The 12,158-nt window shown below is 38.1% G+C and overlaps 1 protein-coding gene across 4 annotated transcripts in view; it reads left to right on the top strand.

Annotated features, from left to right (window-relative positions):
• The window catches only part of DGKI (diacylglycerol kinase iota), a 438,324-nt gene that overhangs the window by 195,427 nt on the left and 230,739 nt on the right, over nt 1-12,158 (top strand). For all 4 annotated transcript variants that reach the window (XM_053553914.1, XM_053553913.1, XM_053553912.1 and 1 more), the window contains exon 7: nt 11,329-11,400. In XM_053553914.1, the coding sequence (XP_053409889.1) occupies nt 11,329-11,400 (72 nt within the window). The remainder of the gene's footprint in view (nt 1-11,328; nt 11,401-12,158) is intronic.

Here is a 12,158-nt window from a genome sequence, read left to right as displayed (position 1 = left end):
TTCATATTTGTTAAGGGTAATACTCAATATGATGAGATTTCAATTATTAATATTTATGCACCCAACCAGAATATGCCTCAATTTATAAGAGAAACTCTAACAGACATGAGCAACTTGATTTCCTCCAGGTCCATAATAGTTGGAGATTTCAACACTCCTTTGGCAGTGTTGGATAGATCCTCCAATAAGAAGCTGAGCAAAGAAATTTTATATTTAAACCTAACCATCCAACATTTGGATTTAGCAGACATCTACAGAACATTTCATCCCAACAAAACTGAATACACATACTTCTCATCAGCCCACGGAACATACTCCAAAATCGATCAAATCTTAGTTCACAAGTCTAACCTCAGTAAATTTAAAGGAATAGAAATTATTCCTTGCATCTTCTCGGACCACCATGGAATAAAAGTTGAACTCAGTAACAACAGGAATCTGCATGCTCATACAAAAACATGGAAGTTAAATAACCTTATGCTGAATGATAGCTGGGTCAGAGATGAGATTAAGAAGGAAATGGCCACATTTTTGGAACAAAACGACAATGAAGACACAAATTATCAGAACCTCTGGGATACTGCAAAGGCAGTCGTAATAGGGAAATTTATAGCACTCCAAGCCTTCCTCAAGAGAACGGAAAGAGAGGATGTTAACAACTTAATGGGACATCTCAAGCAACTGGAAAAGGAAGAATATTCCAACCCCAAACCCAGTAGAAGAAAAGAAATAACCAAAATTAGAGCAGAATTAAATGAAATTGAAAACAAAAGAATTATACAACAGATCAATAACTCAAAAAGTTGGTTTTTTGAAAAGGTCAATGAAATAGATAAACCTTTGGCTAACCTAACCAGGAAAAAAAGAGTAAAATCTCTAATCTCATCAATCAGAAATCAAAGACGAAATAACAACAGACTCCTCAGAAATTCAAAAAATCATTAATGAATGTTACAAGAAACTTTATTCTCAGAAATATGAAAATCTGAAGGAAATTGACCAATACTTGGAAGAACGTCACCTTCCAAGACTTAGCCAGAATCAAGTGGAAATGTTGAATAGGCCAATATCAAGTTCTGAAATAGCATCAACCATACAAAATCTCCCTAAAAAGAAAAGCCCGGGACTAGATGGCTTCACATCAGAATTCTACCAAACCTTTAAAGAGGAATTAGTACCTATATTACTCAACCTGTTCCAAAATGTAGAAAAAGAAGGAAGACTACCCAACACGTTCTATGAAGCAAACATCACCCTGATCCCCAAACCAGGAAAAGACCCAACAAGAAAAGAAAATTATATAGACCAATATCACTAATGAATATAGATGCAAAAATATTCAACAAGATCCTAACAAACAGAATCCAGCAACACATCAAACAAATTATACATCATGACCAAGTCGGTTTTATCCCAGGGTCTCAAGGCTGGTTCGATATATGTAAATCTATAAATATAATTCAGCACATAAACAAATTAAAAACCAAAGACCATATGATTCTCTCAATTGATGCAGAAAAAGCTTTTGATAATATCCAGAATCCCTTCATGACCAGAACACTTAAGAAAATTGGTATAGAAGGGACATTTCTTAAACTGATAGAGGCCATCTACAGCAAACCCACAGCCAATAACGTATCGAATGGAGTGAAATTGAAATCATTTCCACTCAGATCAGGAACCAGACAAGGCTGCCCATTGTCTCCACTGCTCTTTAACATTGTAATGGAAATTTTAGCCACTGCAATTAGGGAATAAAGACGATCAAGGGTGTCCATATAGGGTCAGAAGAGGTCAAACTTTAGCTCTTCACAGATGATATGATTGTATATCTGGAAAACACCAGAGATTCTACTACAAAACTCTTAAAAGTGATCAAGGAATACAGCAGCATCTCAGGTTACAAAATCAACATTCATAAATCGGTAGCCTTTGTATATACCAACAATAGTCAAGCTGAAAAAACAGTTAAGGACTCTATTCCATTCACAGTAGTGCCAAAGAAGATGAAATATTTGGGAGTTTATCTAACAAAGGACGTGAAAGATCTCTATAAAGAGAACTATGAAACTCTAAGAAAAGAAATAGCTGAAAATGTTAACAAATGGAAAAACATACCATGCTCATGGCTGGGAAGAATCAACATTGTTAAAATGTCCATAATACCCAAAGCAATATATAATTTTAATGCAATCCCTATTAAAGCTCCACTGTCATACTTTAAAGATCTTGAAAAAATAATACTTCATTTTATATGGAATCAGAAAAAACCTCAAATAGCCAAGACATTACTCAGAAATAAAAACAAAGCAGGAGGAATCATGCTACCAGACCTCAGACTGTACTATAAATCTGTAGTGATCAAAACAGCATGGCACTGGCACTAAAACAGAGAAGTAGATGTCTGGAACAGGATAGAGAACCAAGGGATGAATCCAGCTACTTACCATTATTTGATCTTTGACAAGCCAATTAAAAACATTCAGTGGGGAAAAGATTCCCTATTTAACAAACGGTGCTGGGTGAACTGGCTGGCAACCTGTAGAAGACTGAAACAGGACCCACATCTTTCACCATTAACTAAGATAGACTCTCACTGGATTAAAGATTTAAACTTAAGGCATGAAACTATAAAAATACTAAAAGAGAGTGCAGGGAAAACCCTTGAAGAAATCGGTCTGAGCGAGTATTTTATGAGGAAGACCCCCCGGGCAATTGAATCAGCTTCAAAAATACACTACTGGGAACTGATCAAACTAAAAAGCTTCTGCACAGCCAAGAACATAGTAAGTAAAGCAAGCAAACAGCCCTCAGAATGGGAGAAGATATTTGCAGGTTATGTCTCCGACAAAGGTTTAATAACCAGAATCCACAGAGAACTCAAACGTATAAGCAAAAAAAGAACAAGTGATCCCATCACAGGCTGGGCAAGGGACTTGAAGAGAAACTTCTCTGAAGAAGTCAGGCACACAGCCTACAGACATATGAAAAAATGCTCATCATCTTTAATCATCAGAGAAATGCAAATCAAAACTACTTTGATATATCATCTAACTCCAGTAAGATTAGCCCATATCACAAAATCCTAAGACCAGAGATGTTGGCGTGGAGAAAAGGGAACACTTCTGCACTGCTGGTGGGAATGCAAATTAATACATTCCTTTTGGAAAGATGTTTGGAGAACACTTAGAGATCTAAAAACAGATCTGCCATTCAATCCTATAATTCCTCTATTAGGTATATATCCAGAAAACCAAAAATCACATTATAACAAAGATATTTGTACCAGAATGTTTATTGCAGCCCAATTCATAATTGCTAATATAGTTTTCCAATTCATGGAAAAAGCCCAAGTGCCCATCGATCCAAGAATGGATTAATAAATTGTGGTATATGTACACCTTGGAATATTATGCAGCCTTAAAGAAAGATGGAGATTTTACCTCTTTCATGTTTACATGGATGGAGCTGGAACATATTCTTCTTAGTAAAGTATCTCAATAATGGAAGAAAAAGTATCCAATGTACTCAGCCCTACTATGAAACTAATTTATGGCTTTCATATGAAAGCTATAACCCATTTATAACCTAAGAATATGGGGAAGGGGGAGAGGGAGGGGAGGCGGGGGGAGGATAGGCGGAGGGAGGGTGATTGGTGGGATTACACCTGTGGTGCATTTTACAAGGGTACATGTGAAACTTAGTAAATGTAGAATATAAATGTCTTAACACACACACACAAAAAAAAACATGTTGACATTTCTCAATCAGTGTACAGCCACCCAAGTAAATGAGTGTAGGTACTTTTACTAGTTAGAGATTGGGGAAATGTTGCCATAGACCCTTGCTGTGATGTTGTAAGATTCTTCTCCTGGCAACTTGCCTTCTCCTTCAGTAAGTGGGTTTTATCTTTGAAAACTAGCTTTGGCTGAGAAACAGGGCAAAAATATGACTTCTTATCAGAGCATCTGCCCTCCTCTCTCTTGATCATCTATTTTTTGTTTTTCTATTTCTTTTGGTTGCACCAATTGAGCAGTACTCTGTACTCCTTTTATCTGATAATCCATCTTGCTTCTCAGGATATCATGCTATGTTAATCATTTCTATAGCTCTCTAGGTCAAGCTCCCTTTGCTGCAGCATCAATCTTGTAATAAGTGTGCTTACCTTGCTTTGATGGTCAAATATTGCTATGTGGTCCATGCTCATCCAGTAAGGCATTCCCTACCATCAGGGATAACCTACAGAGGGCAGCCACCTCTGGACTTCTCAACAGTGATAGTTCCCTTCTTCACCAGCACATTTCTTTTTGCTTCGGTATGTGGAGGATCCTTTGGGCCTCTTGCAGATCACAGTCAACTGATGGGTTTTTCAGCTCTATCTCGTATAGCAACTCTAGCATGCTTTTTTCTGAGATTTTGTTTGCTGCTTCCTCAGTCACAGGAGTGCAGATATTTCTAATTCACTTAATGTGGATCATTTCTTTGTTCACATTTTCAAAAGCCGTCCTGGTATTAGCATCATCTACTTGGATTCTTGATATTGTGTTAAGCCTCTACTACAGATGAATGCTCTCACAGTGAGAAATTCTCCTTTATCCAGGTCTAGATTCTGTCCCTGTTTATCCCGGCCCTGCTTTCAACCCACACTCCCTGTCCTGCTCGTGCATACTGGTTGGTTTCTGTGGCTGACTCTTTTGAGATGTAGTTTTTCCTCTCTCAGTGGCCTCTTCCCCTTCCCTGACAAGGCACATTGCTGTGAAAAGACTATTAGGCCTTTTGTGATCCTGCTAGGAAGAGTGGATGCTGTAAACCCCCAAATGTGAATTTACAACTAGGTCTAGATAGTAGACTCCTTTCTCCCTCTAAGAAATACCTTACATGCTAGTATGGCAAAGTTGCTTAATTTTTCACAAAAAGAAAATGTTGTAGACAATGCTACCACCAGAAGAGTGTCTTCCTCAATCAATTGGTTAAGGGTAAAGAGTACAGTCATTTATTTTCTGTAATGTTGTGCGATCACCAAGTTATATATTATATGGCTTCACTGAAGAGATCTCATGATTTGTAGTTGGTAACTATGTTAATATCAATCCTATCTTTAAAAAAAGATAGGTTTTTTCTAAAAAGAAACATGCTTGGTGAATATTATTAGCATTAAAATGATAATTTTTATTGGTAAGTTTGTTTATTATGTTTCAATTAGAGACAGAACTTAATTTTCATTGTGAACAATTGTAATTGTAGCTAGTTGCATGAGTTAGTATTTTAAGAAAATACACATAAGTAATTTTCCTGTTATTCTGGGACAAAATATAAACCCAATGGTTAAATTTCTGTATACTTTTGCCCTTATTTAATATAACACTAACTATCTGTATAAAACATTTTTATGCTAGAATCAGGATGGTCATAAAAATATAGAATATAAATATCACAGCTGAAAGTAGTTAATACACAAATTTAAGTGTAAACCAATAGCCATTGTTGTAGGTGTTCACCTTAATTCCAAGGCCTGGGGTTTTGCTGCCTACTTCCATGAAGTCAGCTACTGCTGAAATGAAAAACTCCTGGAAATCATGTCTTAGTCTTTTTGGACAGCCTAACACATTTGTGATGATGGTGTTAACTTGTACTGAAAAGGTTGTGCCCTAAATTTTTTGTTTCTTTTCCCTAGAAGACTGAATTCATAGTGTGTAAATTATAGCAGGAGGCTTTAAGTAAATGAATAGAAAAAGAAGAAACCATCTGAGGACAGTAGAACTGATTGGCTCTGATTAATATATTGTTAATTACCAGCAATTTCAGAGCCTTTAATTAGTGTCATAACATGTGTTGTAATTAAACCAAGAGATAAGAATTTAGATTTTCCAAAGATAATGCTAATAAAGTAACTTTATTTTGCACCATCATCAGAAGTTATAAAGACTTTGCTTACTATAATTCAATTTATAAAAACATTGTTTATTATAATCCAATTTATATGGATTTGTGAAAATATTAAAAGTTTATAATAATTTTAGCTTAAGAGCATTAAAATAAGTGCAGGAAATTTAGGAAGATTAGATTAAATTTTCTATTAGCAAACAAATCCTAGTTTTTTAAAATCTTAAAAGAATATTATGCCAGGATTTTCACACTGTGATGAAACTAAGGAAAAGGCATATTATCAAGCCAGCCTAATTTCTGAGGATTCACATCGGCAGACAAGGGTACACATATCAGTGGAACACTGGTCTGAAAAATTTGTCATGGGAGAAAAAGCTAATGACTTTTATGTACTAGTGGTTTGGGCCATAGTGCTTTTTTGCTAATTAAAGATTAAAGCCTGAATTTGCATTAAAACAGAAATAGTTTATAAGTCAGTAGATAGTTGGTTAAAACGAATGCCATTATTTTATTGATCAGAATAGAGCTTTCAGTTAGGTTGGTGTGGTCTGTACCTGGGTCCACTGAAGGGCTTAGTTATGAGCTTTGGTGGTGGGAGGCTCAAATGTTACGGTTGTTTCGGTGAATTGGAAACACCACAATCAACTCAAGGTCTTCCAGCAAAGTTAAAGTGGAAGAATTTCTATTAGCATTACTGAGTACCAAATCCCATGGAATACGTATATAGGAGTGGTCTAACAGTTTTATTTTAAAATTAAAAAAAATTGATATGATTTTTCTAGAAATTATGAACATTGCATTTAATTAAACTTACGATAAACAATTCAGAGTTGAAATAAAAGTGTGTAAAAGTGCATAGTCTTTTCAAAAATCATAGGGACTATTTGTACAAACATGTTTGCAGTTCTCCATTTTAAGGTAATTATCAAGGGTGGCAAATTGAGTTAGTCTTGTTTTACACTTCCCATGGGTGTAATATTTTATGAGCCTCGGACATGCTGGTGGATATAGAGAGGCTTGTTTTGTTGTTCAAACTTTTGGAGACAGGAGGAGTATCAACTCTTGCGTTGGCTCAAATCAAATCAAACATTAAAATAAATTCAAGTCATTTTAAGTAAAGCCCCTTTTTCCTCAGTAAAACTGAGTGCCATTTGGTACATGCCCTAGATTGCAGAGGGAATCAGAAGGCAACGAAGCTTTAGTGGCTCAAAATAAACATTGTTTAAACTTCATTCCAAAGCCTCCATTTGATTGAAAAAACCCAAAGAACAAACAAAAAAAAAAAAAAGAAGAAGAGGAGGAGGAGGAGAAAGAAAGAAAGAAAAGAAATGACCTTATCCCTCAATGTTTTTGGTATTTTTAATTCTGAAGTCAGTTGGATTCAAAGCATCTGGCCTCAGCCCCCTACTTTCCTCTTTGAAAATGTTGAGCAAAATAGCCCTTCCAAATCATAGAGTCAGTGAAAATTCAGTCAGGGCATCTGTTTGGTACCACAATAGCAGATTCGGGCCAGTATTTGAAAGTGGGTAATTTGGAATTTGGTTCCAAATTCCCATGCGGAGAACCGTCCAGAATCTTCTCACAGCAGGTGGTCTGGGGAACTGGGTCTCTGGAGGCTCTGGTGTGGTTCTATTTATGTCTCTGTGTTAGATGATGATCCTGGAGCCAGGGTTGCTGCCACTCTGCCAGACTGGACTCCAAAACAAAGCACAGAGCCCGCTGATTACCACCAGGCTCATTTCCAAGGGACCTGACACAGTTCTCATAAGCATAATGTCCAGTGACCCAGTTTTGATTGGCCTTGTTTGTTTATCAGCCTGGCTGCCAGTACCAAAGTGGATTGCATCTGTTTTCCTCCTGAAACCAGGATCCAATTTTCAGTAGAGAGGAAGGGCTGAATGCACTCGGCCTGTACGATCGAATAGAGCATCTCTTAGTCCCTTATTAGACATCAGAAGACTTTCTCAGCAAGGTGGTGAAAGAAGTTCCTTTTAATCGATCTTGGCTGTGAAAGGAAGTACTCTCCCTCTCTATAGAAATACTTCTCAAATGCATGCCTCATTTGATGCTTATAATCACCTAGTGGTATAGGAGAGGTTTGCATTATTATTCCTATTTTTAGGTAGAGGAGGAAGTGAGAAGGGTTAAGTGAGAAGTTCCTTTTAATCGATCTTGGCTGTGAAAGGAAGTACTCTCCCTCTCTATAGAAATACTTCTCAAATGCATGGCCTCATTTGATGCTTATAATCACCTAGTGGTATAGGAGAGGTTTGCATTATTATTCCTATTTTTAGGTAGAGGAGGAAGTGAGAAGGGTTAAGTGATTTGTCTAAGATTACCAGTCAACAAGAAAATCCAGAAACTATTCTCAGCCTTGCCATCTCTCCTTGACTTTGATTTGATGTACAATTTACAGCCATCTGATGTATAAGCTGATGGAATGATAATACCATTTAAGACTCAACAGTGTATTTGAAACCACAACATTTATCAGACCTCTAGTTGTGGCTACTTCTGTCTTGCCACAAATTCTACTGCATTGATTTTCAGCCACACAGCATTTCAGTATTACAGACTTAGAAATGGACATTAGAATCCTAGCACGTTTGCAGTGTTTATAGGATTAGTTTTTTTGCTTTAGAGCGCCTTAAGGAGACACATTTTCAGGAGGTGTGGGAGCAGTTTTTTAAGTCTGGACAACACATAGTTTGTAACTGGATCATGATGTAGTAACAGCAACTTTCTTTTTCAACTATTAAGAAAATAACATGCGGGAGGCGCCTGTGGCTCTAAACAGTGGGGCGCTGGCCCCATATGCCGGAGGTGGTGGGTTCAAACCCAGCCCCAGCCAAAAACTGCAAAAAAAAAAAAGAAAAGAAAAGAAAATAACATGCCTTGTCTTCAAAGAACTATGCTCAGTTGCTGAGAACTATACAAGGATTAACTGCTTTCAAAGAGATCACAGTTCCATCGGAGAGCTAATATGTGTGTACACATAAAACAGTCAGCCATGTAGGACAGTAGTTATGATGGCAGTGACAGATACAGGTGGCAAGGCTTATAGTGGCAAGGAGAGAGTGCAGGGCGTTAAGCTAATTTTGGAAGACTTTTAGGTTTTGTAATAGGAAGTAGCATTTAAATACTACATGCAAATGGCTTTCTAGATGGTCAGTTGAAAATGAAGAAACTGTTATGGCCAAAAAAAAAAAAAAAAAAGATAATATAAAAGAATAAAGCCTGTTGTGGGATATAAATAGCCTGTCTCACCATAGACAGGAATATATAATAGGCAGGGCTAGGGGAGATTGATGTAAGCAATTTGGTGGGGAGATTATGGATGGCCCTGAACTCCAAGTTTATTCTGTTAATCTGTAAGGAAAGAAGTCTCAAGTAAGTGTCTTGAAACTGGTGACAGTGTTTAGGGCATAGTGGAGAATAGGAGGAGAAACAGACTATCCATAGAGAGTCAAATTTGAAAAGAGCAGAAATCCAGATATTAAGTGACTGTCAGTGGAACATGACACTGGGCTGGGCAGGGTCCTGGTAAGGGAATCCAGAGTGCTCATGTCCTTCCCTCCAGCTTCTGCACACATGCCCTTAGCTACTTGCCTCTTTCTTAACACAGTGGCCATACAGTGTTGCTATAGCTCTAAAGAGAAGTTTTATCCATGTTTTTTATTGCTCCCTCCAAAGTAGCTTGATGGATGATGAAGAAATTTTCAAGTGTTTGCCACGAGAAGTCCTTTCTGCATTTTTGGTGCCATTGTATCTCATAGTGAGTCATTTGGCATCATCTTTGAAAAACAACCACACACCTAATACTGTGGTCCACTAAACTTTCGCAGGGAGTCCACACAGGATGCATTTAATTCCTCCAGCAATGTGTTGGTGTTGTGCGCTGCTGCCTGTCCCTCTCAGTAAGGACTCATTGCCCCCCAGGGTTTTCACTGAGGATTGTTCACATAAGCACCCTCTGCATAGCACATCCCCAAATTCCTGAGTCCCAGAAGGAAAGCAGGTGTTCAGCATAAACCACGTTGTGTGTACTGGTTTAGGCCCAGTGAGCTGCTTCTAACAGTTCTGGGAACTGGATAAACCCTCCTGAAATCCAAGGTTCCTGATGCTAACCAAGGGCCAACCTTGCAAGCATCCTTCCTAAGGATAAGGGTCTCAGGCTTTGGCTTTTTTTTTAGCTCTTTTCTACACAGAGAGTGAAAATGGTAGGTTGTTAAGAAAGGGATGTTGATGGAGATATTTTCCCAAATCCAAGCGAGTTTAGGAGAGGTTTTGTGTCTGGAGGTGATGTTTGAAGTTGGGGAAGAAGAGAAGAATTAGAGGAGGAATCCCATAGCATGGAGCACTGACACAGGTCCTGGTCCTGTGTGCACAGGCAGCAGGCTGGGGAGGCAGGAGAGAACTGGGAGGGTGCACTGGAGAACCAGGAGATGCTCAACAGTACAGTACATAAATCCCTGCAGATAGGCAGGGCTCAGGGGCACTTCCAAACGCGACTGTGGCACTATTTAAAAATGTGTTAATTGATTTAAACTGATTTTTTAAACTTAAAATTATCTGTACGTATTAGGTAAGAGTTAATTCTGCAACCAGTTCCTTGAATAGTCTCCTCCCATCACATCTTTCTGTTTTCTTTTGATCACCTTACAAAAGCCCCGTTTTGACATTTATTTATGTCATCGCTTTGAATTTGTTTGTGTAGGTTTAGATTTCACAGGCAGAGAGAAATGGAGGAGCTGTGGCAAGGCTAAAACAATTCCTTTGAGTAGTCTTGCGTACTTTTCTGTGATAATTATTTGGGACCAGCAGCAGCATCTTTTCCGTTCTTGATGGGAAAGTCGGTGTTTGTTCATCTAAGATGGCTGCATTTGCTATTTCATTGATCCCTTTGCTGCTTGCTGGTGAGGAATAACAATTAAAAGCTACTTGTTTTGAGTGCAGACATCCCCAGGGGATGATGAAATGTTTGAATGTATTACTACACCCTTGGGCTTCTCCCAGACCCTGACTTCTAGATACGGTGTCTCTGACATTTCATTTCTCTTCTTCAGGGTTCGCAGAGGCTGAAGCTTTACAGAGCCTCTGAGATGGATGGTGATTGTTATACAGGACCATGAAAGCTGATAGTGGCTTTTACTTTGCTTGCAATAAAAACATATCAGCACTACATTTTTTAAAAGCCTTTTTTGTGTGTCTGACTTTGAATAGTTAGTGGTCTAGGAAATATCGGTGCCTCCTCTCTCTTACACTCCGGATGCTTCAGAGATGGAAAGGAGAGAGTGTAGTGTTCAACGTGGCGTTTGCACTTGTAGTTACTACCAGTGGTGGCTGGCAATTCTGCCTTATTCGCATCATTGAATTTCAGGAGGGTAATGTGTGCTTTGATTGAGGTGGTTTTAAATTCTGTCTCTTGTCTTAATATTCCAGGGTTTCCAGCAAAAGTTCTCTTTCCACAGTAAAGAGATTGTGGCTATCAGCTGTTCCTGGTGCAAGCAGGCGGTAAGTTTGGGGTGAAATGAACCAAAGCGGGCTCACGTTTTATTAAAAAAGCACTTAATGACATTACTTGAGTCCCCATCTATAGGTGGATCATTAATTTAATGTATTGCTTTTCTCATATAGGACCTTAGAGGAAGAAAGAATAATAGCATGTATGAGTGGGGAGAAATTATAGAGATAAATTCACAACTATGTTTTATATACATTGAAGCTTGGGATTAAGACTGGAAAATCCTCCCCTAGCTGTGATACTGGAACTAGAATTGAGGGCTTCTCACTCCTAGACCATGTTTATTTCTTTTATGTAGTTGATTGCTAAGAACTCCTTCTATGGTAGAAAGGTATAAGATTACCAACGACACAACGCACAGCATGAGAGACTCCTCTAACACAGGGGGACAGCTGTCTTTGACCTTTTGGTTTTGGTGACTTTTTTAGGGGGCTAAGAGTTAGGATGAAGAGAGTGGTTCCTGTATCCCTTGTCAGATTTAGACACTGTTACACTTGTCTGTATGAGCATTGAAATGTTGTTCTTTCTTGAATTTGAAAAACATATATTCATTAGGATCTGATGGTAATTTCCCCATTTACTTTTCTTCTTTGTTGTCTTTTCTTCACTTTCTTTTTAGTACTTAATTCCTCTGTCCCTGCCAGATCGTACGTTTTATTATGTTTGCCTATGCACCTGTTCTTTCTTCTACCAGACAATGTCTAACTCAGGGGCTGGCAAAACACAGCCCATAGGCCAAGTCTGGCTG

This window comes from Nycticebus coucang, chromosome 11 (genome assembly GCF_027406575.1).
Source record: "Nycticebus coucang isolate mNycCou1 chromosome 11, mNycCou1.pri, whole genome shotgun sequence".
Taxonomy (NCBI): Eukaryota; Metazoa; Chordata; class Mammalia; order Primates; family Lorisidae; genus Nycticebus; species Nycticebus coucang.
This window is presented reverse-complemented; position numbering and strand designations above follow the sequence as displayed.